Raw genomic sequence first — 20,203 nt, 5'->3', positions numbered from 1 at the left:
GATGAGCAGTAAGTGTCCTCCTTCCCACCCATCCTCCTCCTCCTATTGATGACCCTCACCGATGAGCAGTAAGTGTCCTCCTTCCCACCCATCCTCCTCCTCCTCCTGACGTCCCTCACCGATGAGCAGTAAGTGTCCTCCTTCCCACCCATCTTCCTCCTCCTGACGTCCCTCACCAATGAGCAGAAAGTGTCCTCCATGGGAACCGCTTCCCACCCCTCCTCCGTCTTCAATACATTCTCCTCCTCCTCTGTCCTGTGCTTATCTCTGGAAATCTCTTGGTATAAAATGTGAGCCCTGTAGTCATATGGTGTATCATAAACCCCATAATAGCCTTGTATTCCCATGTGGACACTGCAGAGGGCGCTCTCCTGGGGTTATACTGGCCCTGATTGGTGGGAAGGGGGGTTTGGATCCTCCGGGGGAAGGGGGGTTTGGATCCTCCGGGGGAAGGGGGGTTTGGATCCTCCGGGGGGGGGGTTTGGATCCTCCGGGGGAAGGGGGGTTTGAAACCTCCGGGGGGAGGGGGGTTTGGATCCTCCGGGGGGGGGTTTGGATCCTCCGGGGGAAGGGGGTTTGGATCCTCCGGGGGAAGGGGGGTTTGGATCCTCCGGGGGAGGGGGGTTTGGATCCTCCGGGGGGGGGGGGGGGTTTGGATCACCTTCCATCATCTCATCCTCGGATCTCTTCTCTGTAGGTTGAGTGCGTTGGGACTGGAGAAGTTCAGCGTTTCGGAGCTCTTCACCAGCATCCTCATCCCCGGCTTCTTCCTCCTGGCCTGTATCCTTCAGCTGCATTACTTCCACCGGCCTTTCATGTACATCACCGACCTGGCCAAGAAGGCGTCTCTGAGGAACACTCTACAGACCGGCGGGTGAGCCAACAACCAATGGGGTCTTCCCATGTCTCTTAGAATGATATAGAGAAGCCGCATGCATGATGATGTTATTATTGTATATTCCTCCCTTTTATTCCATAAATACAATACAAAGGTTTTCCCCCAAAAAGGTCGCTAAGAAATTTCTGTTTTGCAAAAAAAAGAAGTACATTTTCAGAGCCCTTTGATGGGAACGCTTCTTATCAAACCTAAAACATGGCTGACTGGTCCCTTCCTATGATAGCGGAGCCACTCAATTCCACCATAAAAGGGAAGAATCATCTCTAAGTGGATCTTTCCCCCGCTGGCTCTAAGACTGAGAACCGATCGATCAAACACCGCCGATCACTCGCTTCTCCCGGAGCAGAGAGAAGATGAATGTCAGTCACTATTGTTTGCTATATTGTTGCAATCTCTCCCCGTCCTGAGCGACGCGGTGACATCAAACTTCCCCCGCACTTCTCCTTGGAGAGCGATTCTCTGTATAGAAGAATTTAGTATTAAATGTATATAAAAAAAACAAAAAGGTAGGTGAAAAGATTTCCCAAAATGACTAGCAACACCTCACAATCCCATCATAAGATACGTATAAAAACAGAGAATTTCTCTTCCAAATATCGGGATTTTTACGTGAGATGCTAGTCGTAGTATTAGGCACACCAAACTCATAGGTTAGAAATATATCAAAAAGTTTCATTTACATAAAAAAGGATCATCATATAAAACAATAGTTGTATGGATATTAGAATGTGAACCTCCAATGCTCCGGATTCTTCCAATAGATTACAAGTAAGATTAACCCCTTAGTGCCGCCGCGGTCAGGAGGCCTGCCGCTGTTTTTCCAGGGTGTGGTCCACATGTCTGATCCTTGTTTTTGGGGGGGGTCATAATCTAGACCCCCGAGTGTCAAGACGCTCCATGTGGCCTCAGAGTTCAGAAAAGTCGCAGTGACTGCAGGAAATGTTCGGAACCCGGACAGTCGCTGGTCATTGAATGTGAATGTGACTTTAGATTGTAAGCTCCTTGGGGTAGGTGATGGGAATGTGTAATATAAATGACGGCGCTCTATACGGTAAGTACCTGAACTAATTCTCAGGGTGATTATGGCCTCCCGCCTGGCTGCAGAGAATATCTGGGAAAAGCCGCGCTCTCCTAGGGAGAATACTTTCTACTTCTGGGCTGAATTGATGATCGTTGTATGTAGAAGAAGTGATCGGCGTGGGACGGGCGCTCCTCACCTTCCTGTGTATTCTGCTAATTCTGGAATTCACCTTTGTACCAAAAAAAAGCAGCAAATAATGTGTTACCCGGGCAACCTTATCTCTAATCACCTGTGACCCGGGCAACCTTATCTCTAATCACCTGCAACACGGGCAACCTTATCTCTAATCACCTGCAACACGGGCAACCTTATCTCTAATCACCTGCGACACGGGCAACCTTCTCTCTAATCACCTGCAACACGGGCAACCTTATCTCTAATCACCTGCAACACGGGCAACCTCATCTCTAATCACCTGCAACCCGGGCAACCTCATCTCTAATCACCTGCAACACGGGCAACCTCATCTCTAATCACCTGCAACACGGGCAATCTCATCTCTAATCACCTGCAACACGGGCAACCTTCTCTCTAATCACCTGCAACACGGGCAACCTTCTCTCTAATCACCTGCAACACGGGCAACCTCATCTCTAATCACCTGCAACACGGGCAACCTTATCTCTAATCACCTGCAACACGGGCAACCTTATCTATAATCACCTGCAACACGGGCAACCTCATCTCTAATCACCTGCAACACGGGCAACCTTCTCTCTAATCACCTGCAACACGGGCAACCTTATCCCTAATCACCTGCAACACGGGCAACCTCATCTCTAATCACCTGCAACCCGGGCAACCTCATCTCTAATCACCTGCAACACGGGCAACCTCATCTCTAATCACCTGCAACACGGGCAACCTTATCTCTAATCACCTGCAACCCGGGCAACCTTATCTCTAATCACCTGCAACCCGGGCAACCTTATCTCTAATCACCTGCAACACAGGCAACCTTATCTCTAATCACCTGCAACACGGGCAACCTTCTCTCTAATCACCTGCAACACGGGCAACCTCATCTCTAATCACCTGCAACACGGGCAACCTTATCTCTAATCACCTGCAACACGGGCAACCTTATCTCTAATCACCTGCAACACGGGCAACCTCATCTCTAATCACCTGCAACACGGGCAACCTTCTCTCTAATCACCTGCAACACGGGCAACCTTATCTCTAATCACCTGCAACACGGACAACCTCATCTCTAATCACCTGCAACCCGGGCAACCTCATCTCTAATCACCTGCAACACGGGCAACCTTATCTCTAATCACCTGCAACACGGGCAACCTTATCTCTAATCACCTGCAACACGGGCAACCTCATCTCTAATCACCTGCAACACGGGCAACCTTCTCTCTAATCACCTGCAACACGGGCAACCTTATCTCTAATCACTTGCGACATTGTAGTGTGATGTCGGGTGAGGGAGCGATTGGTCACCCCCAGCCTGTCTATATACAGTATATACAGGGCTCAAAATTTCAAGTCCTGAGCTACTAGCCAGGCCTCAAGAGTTACTCGCCACCAGTTGTCCCGCCTAATTCATACACTGCCCTGCGCCTAATTGCACCTGTAAACACGCCCTCGTAGATTATCTCATGGAATGACAATGTTTTATGCAGAATAAAGTTACAAAATTCAATATTACCAACAACAACTTTAACAAAATGGGACAGGGCACTGGGGGCAGACCAGAGGGACAGGGCACTGGGGGCAAACCAGAGGGACAGGGCACTGGGGGCAGACCAGAGGGACAGGGCACTGGGGGCAAACCAGAGGGACAGGGCACTGGGGGCAAACCAGAGGGACAGGGCACTGGGGGCAGACCAGAGGGACAGGGCACTGGGGGCAGACCAGAGGGACAGGGCACTGGGGGCAGACCAGAGGGACAGGGCACTGGGGGCAAACCAGAGGGACAGGGCACTGGGGGCAGACCAGAGGGACAGGGCACTGGGGGCAGACCAGAGGGACAGGGCACTGGGGGCAGACCAGAGGGACAGGGCACTGGGGGCAGACCAGAGGGACAGGGCACTGGGGGCAAACCAGAGGGACAGGGCACTGGGGGCAGACCAGAGGGACAGGGCACTGGGGGCAGACCAGAGGGACAGGGCACTGGGGGCAGACCAGAGGGACAGGGCACTGGGGGCAGACCAGAGGGACAGGGCACAGATCAGAGGGACAGGGCACTAGAACTGGGTCTCTTCCCCATTCTCTTGCTGTCTCCTCTGTAACTCCCATCCTTCCTCTCTCTCTCTCCCATTCATCAGGAGCCTGTGTGTGCGGCTCCACGCTTGCATGTCCCCACTTCCCCCTTTTACTCAGGCTGGCAGTGAGGAGAGGAGCTGCAGCACAGCGGGAGGAAGTACAATCCAGCGCTGAGATCCACACAATTGCAGAGCCATTCAGGGGCGGACTGACCATTGAGTCACTCGGGCACTGCCCGAGGGCCCCATGCCACTAGGGGGCCCCATCAGAGTTGCCAGGCTCAGTAAAACCAGGGACAGTATGTAAAAATCTATGTTTTTTTTAGATCTGTCCCTGATATGTCTGAAACCAAAATGCTTTTGATGTGAAAATCCCGAGATTTTAGCTGCCCCGCCTCTGCACTGCCTCCTGGCGTGGTGGCCATCTGTAAGCCCGGGGGCCCCATAATCTTCTATTGCCCGGGGGCCCCATGAGTTGTCAGTCCGCCCCTGGAGCCATTGACACCATAGCACAGCGCACAGCGCACATTGAGACCAGTCTGCTCGCAGTGCTCAGGCTAAACTTACATGGAGCACAAGGAGAAGAAAACGGCACAAACTAGAAGGCTGCCGCTCTCATGTCAGGGCGACTTTCAGTGAGCGCTGCACCGGAGTGGTCAGTTTTGCAATCCTCCTCCTCACTCATTACTTTCTGCTCTCTAGCTACATTGGTTGGGGGAGGGGGGAGGCTCAGAGAGGTCATACTGTTGGGTCCCATGGCTTAATGAGAATTGTAGGGAGAGCGCCTGTGTACTGCTCTGCCTGTGCGCGGCTCACCAGACTACTTTTCCCGCGCATGCGCCTTTCCTCTTCCGCCGCCAATCTCATCTGGACTCTAAGTGTAGGCGGAGATTGGAGGGAGATTGGTCATGTAGCCCTGTCGTCACTCGCCCCCAGCTGAAATCCACTCGCCAAATGCTAGCAGGCAAGTGGAAATTTTGAGGGCTGGTATATATATATTATACATTGATGAGTGACCAATCAGGAGCTTGGCTTAGTGTAGATTTTTATCCGGGTGACTTTACTGCCCCATTTCCACCAATCAGAGATCATCTCCGGTGCTTCTGGGAAATGTGACAGATTTCTGTCCAGTATAGAGCAGAATCATATAAGAGGGGGAGGGGTAATTCATGGAGTTCCCGGATGCGTCACGTTTCCATCGCGTTCCGTCTGATGCACCAAATCTGTACATGGCGGCCAATCAGCTTCTGACTTCAGCTTCTTCAATGAAGCTTTGATAACAAATCCTGGAAGCTGATTGGTTTCTATGCTGAGCTGCACTCCCCAGTTTTAGTAAATAACCCCTAAAAGTGGCGCAGTGGGAGCCGAATTGTAGTTCTAGACGGGGACATTCCGCATTCCTCACCTCTTATAGAACCTATGAGAGACTTTCCTCAAATCTGGCCACGCCCATCATTATTACTTCTTCCCGGGGTGAAAGGCGGACGCACGCAGAGGAGAAAATTCCTCAGGAATCCTAAAAAAAAAACTGCCGCGGGTATAAAGTGCAGACACCCCCCCACAGCCCCTAATACCCTCCTATTACCCTCCTATTACCCCCCTTATACCCTCCTATTACCCCCCTAATACCCTCCTATTACCCCCCTTATACCCTCCTATTACCCCCCTTATACCCTCCTATTACCCCCCTAATACCCTCCTATTACCCCCCTTATACCCTCCTATTACCCCCCTAATACCCTCCTATTACCCCCCTTATACCCTCCTATTACCCCCCTTATACCCTCCTATTACCCCCCTATTACCCTCCTTATACCCTCCTATTACCCCCCTATTACCCTCCTTATACCCCCCTTATACCCTCCTATTACCCCCCTTATACCCTCCTATTACCCCCCTTATACCCTCCTATTACCCCCCTTATACCCTCCTAATACCCTCCTATTACCCCCCTATTACCCTCCTTATACCCTCCTATTACCCCCCTTATACCCTCCTATTACCCCCCTTATACCCTCCTATTACCCCCCTAATACCCTCCTATTACCCCCCTAATACCCTCCTATTACCCCCCTTATACCCTCCTATTACCCCCCTAATACCCTCCTATTACCCCCCTAATACCCTCCTATTACCCCCCTTATACCCTCCTATTACCCCCCTTATACCCTCCTATTACCCTCCTATTACCCCCCTTATACCCTCCTATTACCCCCCTATTACCCTCCTTATACCCTCCTATTACCCCCCTTATACCCTCCTATTACCCCCCTTATACCCTCCTATTACCCCCCTAATACCCTCCTATTACCCCCCTAATACCCTCCTATTACCCCCCTTATACCCTCCTATTACCCCCCTAATACCCTCCTATTACCGTGATTGTAAGAAACCCACGAGATTCTCATGCGGCTCCTTTCCTGTGGGGTGTGAATTGAGCCGTACAAATCGCACTTCATAGAACCCGGCCAATAGGATTCTAGAATTCTTCACCATAAAAAAATGATATCCATTGTCCTTCTCTTTCTGTGTTAGAGAGGAACCAGGAGTAGAAGAGGCGTCGGCTCCTGCCAGCACCGCGGAGGAGGAGCCGGAGGAGGAGGAGCCAGAGGAGTGCGCTGAAGACGAATCCCTACACGGAGGTGAGAGCCGCTATATATAATTCCACCAATGGGAGGTCAGTGTGTTGTGTGGCCAGGAGAAGGTGATGGCGTCCCATTGGACGGGCGACACTCATTCTGCAGTCCAATAGGATTTCATTCTGTGCTGAGCGTCTCCAGAAAATGCTGTTTGCCTGGCTTTCCCTGACTGCCAACCAGGAACAACCCTATACCAGGTGAAGTCCTGATCTGTTCAGAAATGATTGAAGCCGAGGGATGAGGATGACGGGACGGCGTTACAGGACGCAAAGCTCAGAAATGGTTCTCCCCGCTCAGGCTTAGCCTCTGATTGGCCGGATACAGTCTGGTGAGACCTCCGACCACGACAGCTTCCCCTCCACCTCCGACCACGACAGCTTCCCCTCCGACCACGACAGCTTCCCCTCCGACCACGACAGCTTCCCCTCCACCTCCGACCACGACAGCTTCCCCTCCGACCACGACAGCTTCCCCTCCGACCACGACAGCTTCCCCTCACCTCCGACCACGACAGCTTCCCCTCCACCTCCGACCACGACAGGTTCCCCTCCGACCACGACAGCTTCCCCTCCACCTCCGACCACAACAGCTTCTCCTCCACCTCCGACCACGACAGCTTCCCCTCCGACCACGACAGCTTCCCCTCCACCTCCGACCACGACAGCTTCCCCTCCACCTCCGACCACGACAGCTTCCCCTCACCTCCGACCACGACAGCTTCCCCTCCGACCACGACAGCTTCCCCTCACCTCCGACCACGACAGCTTCCCCTCCACCTCCGACCACGACAGCTTCCCCTCACCTCCGACCACGACAGCTTCCCCTCTACCTCCGACCACGACAGCTTCCCCTTACCTCCGACCACGACAGCTTCCCCTTACCTCCGACCACGACAGCTTCCCCTCCACCTCCGACCACGACAGCTTCCCCTCTACCTCCGACCACGACAGCTTCCCCTCCACCTCCGACCACGACAGCTTCCCCTCCACCTCCGACCACGACAGCTTCCCCTCCACCTCCGACCACGACAGCTTCCCCTCCACCTCCGACCACGACAGCTTCCCCTCCGACCACGACAGCTTCCCCTCCGACCACGACAGCTTCCCCTCCGACCACGACAGCTTCCCCTCTACCTCCGACCACGACAGCTTCCCCTTACCTCCGACCACGACAGCTTCCCCTCCGACCACGACAGCTTCCCCTCTACCTCCGACCACGACAGCTTCCCCTCCACCTCCGACCACGACAGCTTCCCCTCCACCTCCGACCACGACAGCTTCCCCTTACCTCCGACCACGACAGCTTCCCCTCCACCTCCGACCACGACAGCTTCCCCTCCGACCACGACAGGTTCCCCTCCGACCACGACAGCTTCCCCTCCACCTCTGACCACGACAGGTTCCCCTCTACCTCCGACCACGACAGCTTCCCCTCACCTCCGACCACGACAGCTTCCCCTCTACCTCCGACCACGACAGCTTCCCCTCACCTCCGACCACGACAGCTTCCCCTCTACCTCCGACCACGACAGCTTCCCCTCACCTCCGACCACGACAGCTTCCCCTCCACCTCCGACCACGACAGCTTCCCCTCCACCTCCGACCACCACAGCTTCCCCTCCACCTCCGACCACGACAGCCTCCCCTCACCTCCAACCACGACAGCTTCCCCTCCACCTCCGACCATGACAGCTTCCCCTCCGACCACGACAGCTTCCCCTCCACCTCCGACCACGACAGCTTCCCCTCCGACCACGACAGCTTCCCCTTCTACCTCCGACCACGACAGCTTCTCCACCTCCGACCACGACAGCTTCCACTTCTACCTCCGACCACGACAGCTTCCCCTCCGACCACGACAGCTTCCCCTTCTACCTCCGACCACGACAGCTTCCCCTCCACCTCCGACCACGACAGCTTCCCCTCCACCTCCGACCACGACAGCTTCCCCTCCACCTCCGACCACGACAGCTTCCCCTCACCTCCGACCACGACAGCTTCCCCTCTACCTCCGACCACGACAGCTTCCCCTCCACCTCCGACCACAACAGCTTCCCCTCACCTCCGACCACGACAGCTTCCCCTCCGACCACGACAGCTTCCCCTCACCTCCGACCACGACAGCTTCTCCTCCACCTCCGACTACGACAGCTTCCCCTCCACCTCCGACCACGACAGCTTCCCCTCACCTCCGACCATGACAGCTTCCCCTCACCTCCGACCACGACAGCCTCCCCTCCACCTCCGACAACGACAGCTTCCCCTCCACCTCCGACCACGACAGCTTCCCCTCACCTCCGACCACGACAGCCTCCCCTCCACCTCCAACCACGACAGCCTCCCCTCCACCTCCGACCACGACAGCTTCCCCTCCACCTCCGACCACGACAGCTTCCCCTCCACCTCCGACCACGACAGCTTCTCCTCCACCTCCGACCACGACAGCCTCCCCTCCACCTCCGACCACGACAGCTTCCCCTCCACCTCCGACCACGACAGCTTCCCCTCCACCTCCGACCACGACAGCTTCCCCTCCACCTCCAACCACGACAGCTTCCCCTCCACCTCCGACCACGACAGCCTCCCCTCCACCTCCGACCACGACAGCTTCCCCTCTACCTCCGACCACGACAGGTTCCCCTCTACCTCCGACCACGACATCTTCCCCTCCACCTCCAACCACGACAGCTTCTCCTCCACCTCCGACCACGACAGGTTCCCCTCACCTCCGACCACGACAGCTTCCCCTCCACCTCCGACCACGACAGCTTCCCCTCCACCTCCGACCACGACAGCTTCCCCTCCACCTCCGACCACGACAGCTTCCCCTCCACCTCCGACCACGACAGCTTCCCCTCCGACCACGACAGCTTCCCCTCCGACCACGACAGCTTCCCCTCACCTCCGACCACGACAGCTTCCCCTCCACCTCCGACCACAACAGCTTCCCCTCCACCTCCGACCACGACAGCTTCCCCTCCACCTCCGACCACGACAGCTTCCCCTCCACCTCCGACCACGACAGCTTCCCCTCCACCTCCGACCACGACAGCTTCCCCTCCACCTCCGACCACGACAGCTTCCCCTCCACCTCCGACCACGACAGCTTCCCCTCCGACCACGACAGCTTCCCCTCCGACCACGACAGCTTCCCCTCACCTCCGACCACGACAGCTTCCCCTCCACCTCCGACCACGACAGCTTCCCCTCCACCTCCGACCACGACAGCTTCCCCTCTACCTCCAACCACGACAGCTTCCCCTCCACCTCCAACCACGACAGCTTCCCCTCCACCTCCGACCACGACAGCTTCCCCTCCACCTCCGACCACGACAGCTTCCCCTCCACCTCCGACCACGACAGGTTCCCCTCCACCTCCGACCACGACAGCTTCCCCTCCACCTCCGACCACGACAGCTTCCCCTCCACCTCCGACCACGACAGCTTCCCCTCCACCTCCGACCACGACAGCTTCCCCTCCACCTCCGACCACGACAGCTTCCCCTCACCTCCGACCACGACAGCTTCCCCTCTACCTCCGACCACGACAGCTTCCCCTCCGACCACCACAGCTTCCCCTCCGACCACGACAGCTTCTCCACCTCCGACCACGACAGCTTCCCCTCCACCTCCGACCACGACAGCTTCCCCTCCGACCACGACAGCTTCCCCTCCGACCACGACAGCTTCCCCTCTACCTCCGACCACGACAGCTTCCCCTTACCTCCGACCACGACAGCTTCCCCTCCGACCACGACAGCTTCCCCTCTACCTCCGACCACGACAGCTTCCCCTCCACCTCCGACCACGACAGCTTCCCCTCCACCTCCGACCACGACAGCTTCCCCTTACCTCCGACCACGACAGCTTCCCCTCCACCTCCGACCACGACAGCTTCCCCTCCGACCACGACAGCTTCCCCTCCGACCACGACAGCTTCCCCTCCACCTCTGACCACGACAGGTTCCCCTCTACCTCCGACCACGACAGCTTCCCCTCACCTCCGACCACGACAGCTTCCCCTCTACCTCCGACCACGACAGCTTCCCCTCACCTCCGACCACGACAGCTTCCCCTCTACCTCCGACCACGACAGCTTCCCCTCCGACCACCACAGCTTCCCCTCCGACCACGACAGCTTCTCCACCTCCGACCACGACAGCTTCCCCTCCACCTCCGACCACGACAGCTTCCCCTCCGACCACGACAGCTTCCCCTCCGACCACGACAGCTTCCCCTCTACCTCCGACCACGACAGCTTCCCCTTACCTCCGACCACGACAGCTTCCCCTCCGACCACGACAGCTTCCCCTCTACCTCCGACCACGACAGCTTCCCCTCACCTCCGACCACGACAGCTTCCCCTCTACCTCCGACCACGACAGCTTCCCCTCACCTCCGACCACGACAGCTTCCCCTCCACCTCCGACCACCACAGCTTCCCCTCCACCTCCGACCACGACAGCCTCCCCTCACCTCCAACCACGACAGCTTCCCCTCCACCTCCGACCATGACAGCTTCCCCTCCGACCACGACAGCTTCCCCTCCACCTCCGACCACGACAGCTTCCCCTCCGACCACGACAGCTTCCCCTTCTACCTCCGACCACGACAGCTTCTCCACCTCCGACCACGACAGCTTCCACTTCTACCTCCGACCACGACAGCTTCCCCTCCGACCACGACAGCTTCCCCTTCTACCTCCGACCACGACAGCTTCCCCTCCACCTCCGACCACGACAGCTTCCCCTCCACCTCCGACCACGACAGCTTCCCCTCCACCTCCGACCACGACAGCTTCCCCTCACCTCCGACCACGACAGCTTCCCCTCTACCTCCGACCACGACAGCTTCCCCTCCACCTCCGACCACAACAGCTTCCCCTCACCTCCGACCACGACAGCTTCCCCTCTACCTCCGACCACGACAGCTTCCCCTCCACCTCCGACCACGACAGCCTCCCCTCCACCTCCGACCACGACAGCTTCCCCTCTACCTCCGACCACGACAGCTTCCCCTCCGACCACCACAGCTTCCCCTCACCTCCAACCACGACAGCTTCTCCTCCACCTCTGACCACGACAGCCTCCCCTCACCTCCAACCACGACAGCTTCCCCTCTACCTCCGACCACGACAGCTTCCCCTCCACCTCCGACCACGACAGCTTCCCCTCACCTCCGACCACGACAGCTTCCCCTCCACCTCCGACCACGACAGCTTCCCCTCCACGTCCGACCACGACAGCTTCCCCTCCACCTCCGACCACGACAGCTTCCCCTCTACCTCCGACCACGACAGGTTCCCCTCTACCTCCGACCACGACATCTTCCCCTCCACCTCCAACCACGACAGCTTCTCCTCCACCTCCGACCACGACAGGTTCCCCTCACCTCCGACCACGACAGCTTCCCCTCCACCTCCGACCACGACAGCTTCCCCTCCACCTCCGACCACGACAGCTTCCCCTCCACCTCCGACCAAGACAGCTTCCCCTCCACCTCCGACCACGACAGCTTCCCCTCTACCTCCGACCACGACAGCTTCCCCTCCACCTCCGACCACGACAGCCTCCCCTCACCTCCAACCACGACAGCTTCCCCTCTACCTCCGACCACGACAGCTTCCCCTCCACCTCCGACCACGACAGCTTCCCCTCACCTCCGACCACGACAGCTTCCCCTCCACCTCCGACCACGACAGCTTCCCCTCCGACCACGACAGCTTCCCCTCACCTCCGACCACGACAGCTTCTCCTCCACCTCCGACTACGACAGGTTCCCCTCTACCTCCGACCACGACAGCTTCCCCTCACCTCCGACCACGACAGCTTCTCCTCCACCTCCGACCACGACAGCCTCCCCTCCACCTCCGACCACGACAGCTTCCCCTCCACCTCCGACCACGACAGCTTCCCCTCCACCTCCGACCACGACAGCTTCCCCTCCACCTCCGACCACGACAGCTTCCCCTCCACCTCCAACCACGACAGCTTCCCCTCCACCTCCGACCACGACAGCCTCCCCTCCACCTCCGACCACGACAGCTTCCCCTCTACCTCCGACCACGACAGGTTCCCCTCTACCTCCGACCACGACATCTTCCCCTCCACCTCCAACCACGACAGCTTCCCCTCCACCTCCGACCACGACAGCTTCTCCTCTACCTCCGACCACCACAGCTTCCCCTCCACCTCCGACCACGACAGCCTCCCCTCCACCTCTGACCACCACAGCTTCCCCTCCACCTCCGACCACGACAGCTTCCCCTCCTCCACCTCCGACCACCACAGCTTCCCCTTCACCTCCGACCACCACAGCTTCCCCTCCACCTCCGACCACAACAGCCTCCCCTGTACCTCCGACCACGACAGCTTCCCCTCCACCTCCGACCACGACAGCTTCTCCTCCACCTCCGACCACCACAGCTTCCCCTGTACCTCCGACCACGACAGCTTCCCCTCCACCTTTGACCACAACAGCCTCCCCTGTACCTCCGACCACGACAGCTTCCCCTCCACCTCCGACCACGACAGCTTCCCCTCCACCTCCGACCAAGACAGCTTCCCCTCCACCTCCGACCACGACAGCCTCCCCTCCACCTCTGACCACCACAGCTTCCCCTCCACCTCCGACCACGACAGCTTCTCCTCCACCTCCGACCACCACAGCTTCCCCTTCACCTCCGACCACCACAGCTTCCCCTCCACCTCCGACCACAACAGCCTCCCCTGTACCTCCGACCACGACAGCTTCTCCTCCACCTCCGACCACGACAGCTTCCCCTCCACCTCCGACCACGACAGCTTCCCCTCCACCTCCGACCACGACAGGTTCCCCTCACCTCCGACCACGACAGCTTCCCCTCCACCTCCGACCACGACAGCTTCCCCTCCACCTCCGACCACGACAGCTTCCCCTCCACCTCCGACCACGACAGCTTCCCCTCCACCTCCGACCACGACAGCTTCCCCTCACCTCCGACCACGACAGCTTCCCCTCACCTCCGACCACGACAGCTTCCCCTCCACCTCCGACCACGACAGCTTCCCCTCCACCTCCGACCACGACAGCTTCCCCTCCACCTCCGACCACGACAGCTTCCCCTCTACCTCCAACCACGACAGCTTCCCCTCCACCTCCGACCACGACAGCTTCCCCTCCACCTCCGACCACGACAGCTTCCCCTCCACCTCCGACCACGACAGCTTCCCCTCCACCTCCGACCACAACAGCTTCCCCTCCACCTCCGACCACGACAGCTTCCCCTCCACCTCCGACCACGACAGCTTCCCCTCCACCTCCGACCACGACAGCTTCCCCTCCACCTCCGACCACGACAGCTTCCCCTCCACCTCCGACCACGACAGCTTCCCCTCACCTCCGACCACGACATCTTCCCCTCTACCTCCGACCACGACAGCTTCTCCTCTACCTCCGACCACGACAGGTTCCCCTCCACCTCCGACCACGACAGGTTCCCCTCCACCTCCGACCACGACAGCTTCCCCTCCACCTCCGACCACGACAGCTTCCCCTCCACCTCCGACCACGACAGCTTCCCCTCCACCTCCGACCACGACAGCTTCCCCTCCACCTCCGACCACGACAGCTTCCCCTCACCTCCGACCACGACAGCTTCCCCTCACCTCCGACCACGACAGCTTCCCCTCTACCTCCGACCACGACAGCTTCCCCTCCGACCACCACAGCTTCCCCTCCGACCACGACAGCTTCTCCTCCACCTCCGACCACGACAGCTTCCCCTCCACCTCCGACCACCACAGCTTCCCCTCCTCCACCTCCGACCACGACAGCTTCCCCTCCACCTCCGACCACGACAGCTTCCCCTCCTCCACCTCCGACCACGACAGCCTCCCCTCCACCTCCGACCACGACAGCTTCCCCTCCGACCACGACAGGTTCCCTTCTACCACAGAGGGGATTAGAAGCAAAATCCATCAGGAGCTCCGGAGTATAAAAGAGAAGAGAGGCGCCTCTAAGTGTAGCAATAAGTTGCTGAATGTTGTCCCTTCATTACATGTAACCACATTGCTACACTTAGAGGAGGAGCCTCTCTTCTCTTTTATACTCAGTGGTGACATGACGCTACTCTTATATCAAGACATCGCTTGTATATCAAGGCAAAATGTATTACAAATGTTGCTTGTCTTGCAAAGCGCTCTCAAACCAAGGTTTTGCTGTATATGTATGCAGAAGGTTTCCCCGTGGGGTGTACAGTGGTTGTGCATTACCATTCCTCTGCCAATCAGCTCTGATTGATGGAAATCTCTATAGAGATTGTTGTGTTGATAGTTGGTGCAGTTACTACATATAACCACTAGAGGGAGGAGCCAAAATCTGTATATTTATGACTCTATAGCGGGGATATGCAATTGGCGGACCTCCCGCAGAACTACAAGTCCCATGAGACATAGCAAGACTCTGACAGCCACAAGCATGACACCCAGAGGCAGAGGCATGATGGGACTTGTAGTTTTGCAACAGCTGGAGGTCCAGTAATTGCTCTAGAGCAGGGATATGCAATTAGCGGACATCCAGCTGTTGCAAAACTACAAGTCCCATCATGCCTCTGCCTCTGGGTGTCATGCTTGTGGCTGTCAGAGTCTTGCAATGCCTCATGGGACTTGTAGTTTCGCAACAGCTGGAGGTCCAGTAATTGCTCTAGAGGTTCCTTCCAGCCAATGAAATCCCTGATGCTCTGACCCCCGTCGCCGTCTTGATGTGTTTTCTTATATCTCAGGAAATCTCAGCAAGTGGGATCTGGTTGCTCAGCGCCTCACCGTCCTCTTCTACAAGTTCTCGGAGCTCCTGCATGGGGTTCAGGTCTTCCTGTGGCGGATCCTGGAGCTGCATGTGCTGAAGCTGGTGGCCCTGTACAATGTGTGGGTGGCCCTGCTGGAGGTGAGCTGGTGACCTATGAACTGTACATGATGCATGGAGCTCTGGGGGGGGGCTCCTAAGGGACGATGCATGGAGCTCTGGGGGGGGGGCTCATAAGGGACGATGCATGGAGCTCTGGGGGGGAGGGGGCTCCTGAGGGACGATGCATGGAGCTCTGGGGGGGGGCTCCTGAGGGACGATGCATGGAGCTCTGGGGGGGGGGCTCCTAAGGGACGATGCATGGAGCTCTGGGGGGGAGGGGGGCTCCTGAGGGACGATGCATAGAGCTCTGGGGGGGGGGCTCATAAGGGACGATGCATGGAGCTCTGGGGGTAGGAGGCTCCTGAGGGACGATGCATAGAGCTCTGGGGGGGGGGCTCCTGAGGGACGATGCATGGAGCTCTGGGGGTAGGAGGCTCCTGAGGGACGATGCATGGAGCTCTGGGGGGGGGGGGGGGGCTCCTGAGGGACGATGCATGGAGCTCTGGGGGGGGGGCTCCTAAGGGACGATGCATAGAGCTCTGGGGGGGGCTCCTGAGGGACGATGCATAGAGCTCTGGGGGGGAGGGGGCTCCTGAGGGATGATGCATAGAGCTCTGGGGGGGGGCCCCTGAGGGATGATGCAGAGAGCTCTGGGGGGGGGGGGGCTCCTGAGGGACGATGCATGGAGCTCTGGGGGGGGGGCTCCTGAGGGACGATGCATAGAGCTCTGGGGGGGGGCTCCTGAGGGATGATGCATAGAGCTCTGGGGGGGGGGGCTCCTGAGGGACGATGCATGGAGCTCTGGGGGGGGGGTTCCTGAGGGACGATGCATGGAGCTCTGGGGGGGGGGCACCTAAGGGACGATGCATGGAGCTCTGGGGGGGGTTCCTGAGGGACGATGCATAGAGCTCTGGGGGGAGGGGGCTCCTGAGGGACGATGCATAGAGCTCTGGGGGGGAGGGGGCTCCTGAGGGATGATGCATGGAGCTCTGGGGGGGGGGGCTCCTGAGGGACGATGCATGGAGCTCTGGGGGGGGGGGTTCCTGAGGGACGATGCATGGAGCTCTGGGGGGGGGGGTTCCTGAGGGACGATGCATGGAGCTCTGGGGGGGGGTTCCTGAGGGACGATGCATGGAGCTCTGGGGGGGGGGTTCCTGAGGGACGATGCATAGAGCTCTGGGGGGGGGCTTCTGAGGGACGATGCATGGAGCTCTGGGGGGGGGCTCCTAAGGGACGATGCATAGAGCTCTGGGGAGGGGGGGCTCCTGAGGGACGATGCATGGAGCTCTGGGGGGGAGGGGGCTCCTGAGGGACGATGCATGGAGCTCTGGGGGGGGGGGCTCCTGAGGGACGATGCATGGAGCTCTGGGGGGGGGGCTCCTGAGGGACGATGCATGGAGCTCTGGGGGGGGGGTTCCTGAGGGACGATGCATGGAGCTCTGGGGGGGAGGCTCCTGAGGGACGATGCATGGAGCTCTGGGGGGGAGGGGGTTCCTGAGGGACGTTGCATGGAGCTCTGGGGGGGAGGGGGCTCCTGAGGGACGATGCATAGAGCTCTGGGGGGGGGGCTCCTAAGGGACGATGCATAGAGCTCTGGGGGGGGGCGCCTGAGGGACGATGCATGGAGCTCTGGGGGGGGGGGGGGCTCCTGAGGGACGATGCATGGAGCTCTGGGGGGGGGGGGCTCCTAAGGGACGATGCATGGAGCTCTGGGGGGGGGGGCTCCTAAGGGACGATGCATGGAGCTCTGGGGGGGGCTCCCGAGGGACGATGCATGGAGCTCTGGGGGGGGGGGGGGGCTCCTGAGGGACGATGCATGGAGCTCTGGGGGGGGGGCTCCTGAGGGACGATGCATAGAGCTCTGGGGAGGGGGGGCTCCTAAGGGACGATGCATGGAGCTCTGGGGGGGGGCTCCTGAGGGACGATGCATGGAGCTCTGGGGGGGGGGGGTTCCTGAGGGACGATGCATGGAGCTCTGGGGGGGGGGTTCCTGAGGGACGATGCATGGAGCTCTGGGGGGGGGTTCCTGAGGGACGATGCATGGAGCTCTGGGGGGGGGGTTCCTGAGGGACGATGCATAGAGCTCTGGGGGGGGGCTTCTGAGGGACGATGCATGGAGCTCTGGGGGGGGGCTCCTAAGGGACGATGCATAGAGCTCTGGGGAGGGGGGGCTCCTGAGGGACGATGCATGGAGCTCTGGGGGGGAGGGGGCTCCTGAGGGACGATGCATGGAGCTCTGGGGGGGGGGGCTCCTGAGGGACGATGCATGGAGCTCTGGGGGGGGGGCTCCTGAGGGACGATGCATGGAGCTCTGGGGGGGGGGTTCCTGAGGGACGATGCATGGAGCTCTGGGGGGGAGGCTCCTGAGGGACGATGCATGGAGCTCTGGGGGGGGAGGGGGTTCCTGAGGGACGTTGCATGGAGCTCTGGGGGGGAGGGGGCTCCTGAGGGACGATGCATAGAGCTCTGGGGGGGGGGGCTCCTAAGGGACGATGCATAGAGCTCTGGGGGGGGGCTCCTGAGGGACGATGCATGGAGCTCTGGGGGGGGGGGGCTCCTGAGGGACGATGCATGGAGCTCTGGGGGGGGGGGGCTCCTAAGGGACGATGCATGGAGCTCTGGGAGGGGGGGCTCCTAAGGGACGATGCATGGAGCTCTGGGGGGGGGGGCTCCTAAGGGACGATGCATGGAGCTCTGGGGGGGGCTCCTGAGGGACGATGCATGGAGCTCTGGGGGGGGGGGGGGGCTCCGGAGGGACGATGCATGGAGCTCTGGGGGGGGGGCTCCTGAGGGACGATGCATAGAGCTCTGGGGAGGGGGGGCTCCTAAGGGACGATGCATGGAGCTCTGGGGGGGGGCTCCTGAGGGACGATGCATGGAGCTCTGGGGGGGGGGGGGGCTCCTGAGGGACGATGCATGGAGCTCTGGGGGGGAGGGGGTTCCTGAGGGACGATGCATGGAGCTCTGGGGGGGGGGGGCTCCTGAGGGACGATACATAGAGCTCTGGGGGGAGGGGGCACCTAAGGGACGATGCATAGAGCTCTGGGGGGGGGCTCCTAAGGGACGATGCATAGAGCTCTGGGGGGGGCTCCCCCCACTTTGTGTTTTCTGGGTGATTGAGATCCATTGACAAGGAAAGATCTCTTATTTCATCCCCTCCTCCGCACACATGGGAGCGAAGATTTACTATGAAGAGGTTTGGGGACAGTCACTGTGTATTCCTTCAGATTTATCCTCCGCAAGTTCCGGAGGAAGCAGCATGGTGGCGCTATAAAACGCGTCGGTATGGTATACAGTATATATGTCAGGGGAAGGGTCAGGAGCAAGGTCAGGGGAAGGGTCAGGAGCAAGGTCAGGGGAAGGGTCAGGAGCAAGGTCAGGGGAAGGGTCAGGAGCAAGGTCAGGGGAAGGGTCAGGAGCAAGGTCAGGAGAAGGGTCAGGGGAAGGGTCAGGAGCAAGGTCAGGAGAATTTAGCAAGCAGTATCCGGCTAGCAGGCAAAACACTGAAGCGTCGTGAAATGAAAGAGGAGGAACTCAATACCCTCCCAGCAGCCGGCAGCAGGTGGAGACGGGTTACTGGGTACTGCTGGGAGACACCTGATGGTGGACAGCGGAACTACAAGCCTATGCCAGGGAAGCACAGCGCCACCAGCAGGAGATCCAGGTCCTGGCATTTCGTGGTATTTTGCATATATAATTATTTTTTCTACGTTTGTTGTGTGGAAAGTCAGAAATCTTCATTTTCTGTCCTCTGGGGGGAGGGGACGACTTCTGAAATGTCTTCATTGGAGAGAATATCATTGAAGCTCCTTCCTCTTCTCTACGTTCCGCCAGGCCCCTCCCCCGAGGGGATGAACATTTATGACGTCACTCTTTTCTCTTCAGGTTTCTGTGATGAATTTCCTCTTCGTCATTCTCTGGGCGTTCGCCGTCCCGTTTTCCCGCTTCCAGCACATGGCGTCCAGTCTTTGTACCATCTGGACCTCCATTATAATCGTCTGTAAGATGTTATATCAGCTGACTATCGTGGAGCCCGAGGACTACTCCATCAACTGCACTCAGGTGAGTCCCAAGGGGGATAGAAAATGGAGGAATCTGATTGGTTGCTGAAGCAGAAACTCTCCACAGGTGTGCAGACTGGATCTGTGCTTTATTCCTCGTACATTAGACGGGTCACCTTTGCTGATTAACGAGTTCTCGGGAATGTTTTGTACACTTGATGGGCGCCCCCCTCTTGTACTCTGCCCACCATACACATGTCTTCAGCTGCCATCGCTAGGCCTTGTTTTTCACCTGTATGCCCCATAGAGAATGATCTGGCAGCTCCCAGATAACCTCCTTCAACCCTCTGAGGCGGCACTGATAATCTGGGCACTGATAATCTGGGCACTGATGAGGCGGCACTGATAATCTGGGCACTGATGAGACAGGACTGATAATCTGGGCACTGATGAGACGGCACTGATAATCTGGGCACTGATGAGACA

The 20,203-nt window shown here is 58.9% G+C and overlaps 1 protein-coding gene across 1 annotated transcript in view; it reads left to right on the top strand.

Annotated features, from left to right (window-relative positions):
- The window catches only part of PIEZO1 (piezo type mechanosensitive ion channel component 1), a 143,104-nt gene that overhangs the window by 36,415 nt on the left and 86,486 nt on the right, over window positions 1-20,203 (top strand). The window contains exons 8-11 of the mRNA XM_040329671.1: window positions 698-874; window positions 6,731-6,837; window positions 15,595-15,755; window positions 19,602-19,778. Of these exons, the coding sequence (XP_040185605.1) occupies window positions 698-874; window positions 6,731-6,837; window positions 15,595-15,755; window positions 19,602-19,778 (622 nt within the window). The remainder of the gene's footprint in view (window positions 1-697; window positions 875-6,730; window positions 6,838-15,594; window positions 15,756-19,601; window positions 19,779-20,203) is intronic.

This window comes from Rana temporaria, chromosome 11, assembly GCF_905171775.1.
Source record: "Rana temporaria chromosome 11, aRanTem1.1, whole genome shotgun sequence".
NCBI lineage: Eukaryota > Metazoa > Chordata > Amphibia > Anura > Ranidae > Rana > Rana temporaria.
Note: the sequence above shows the minus strand (reverse complement) of the source record. Positions and strands in the feature narration are given on the sequence as shown.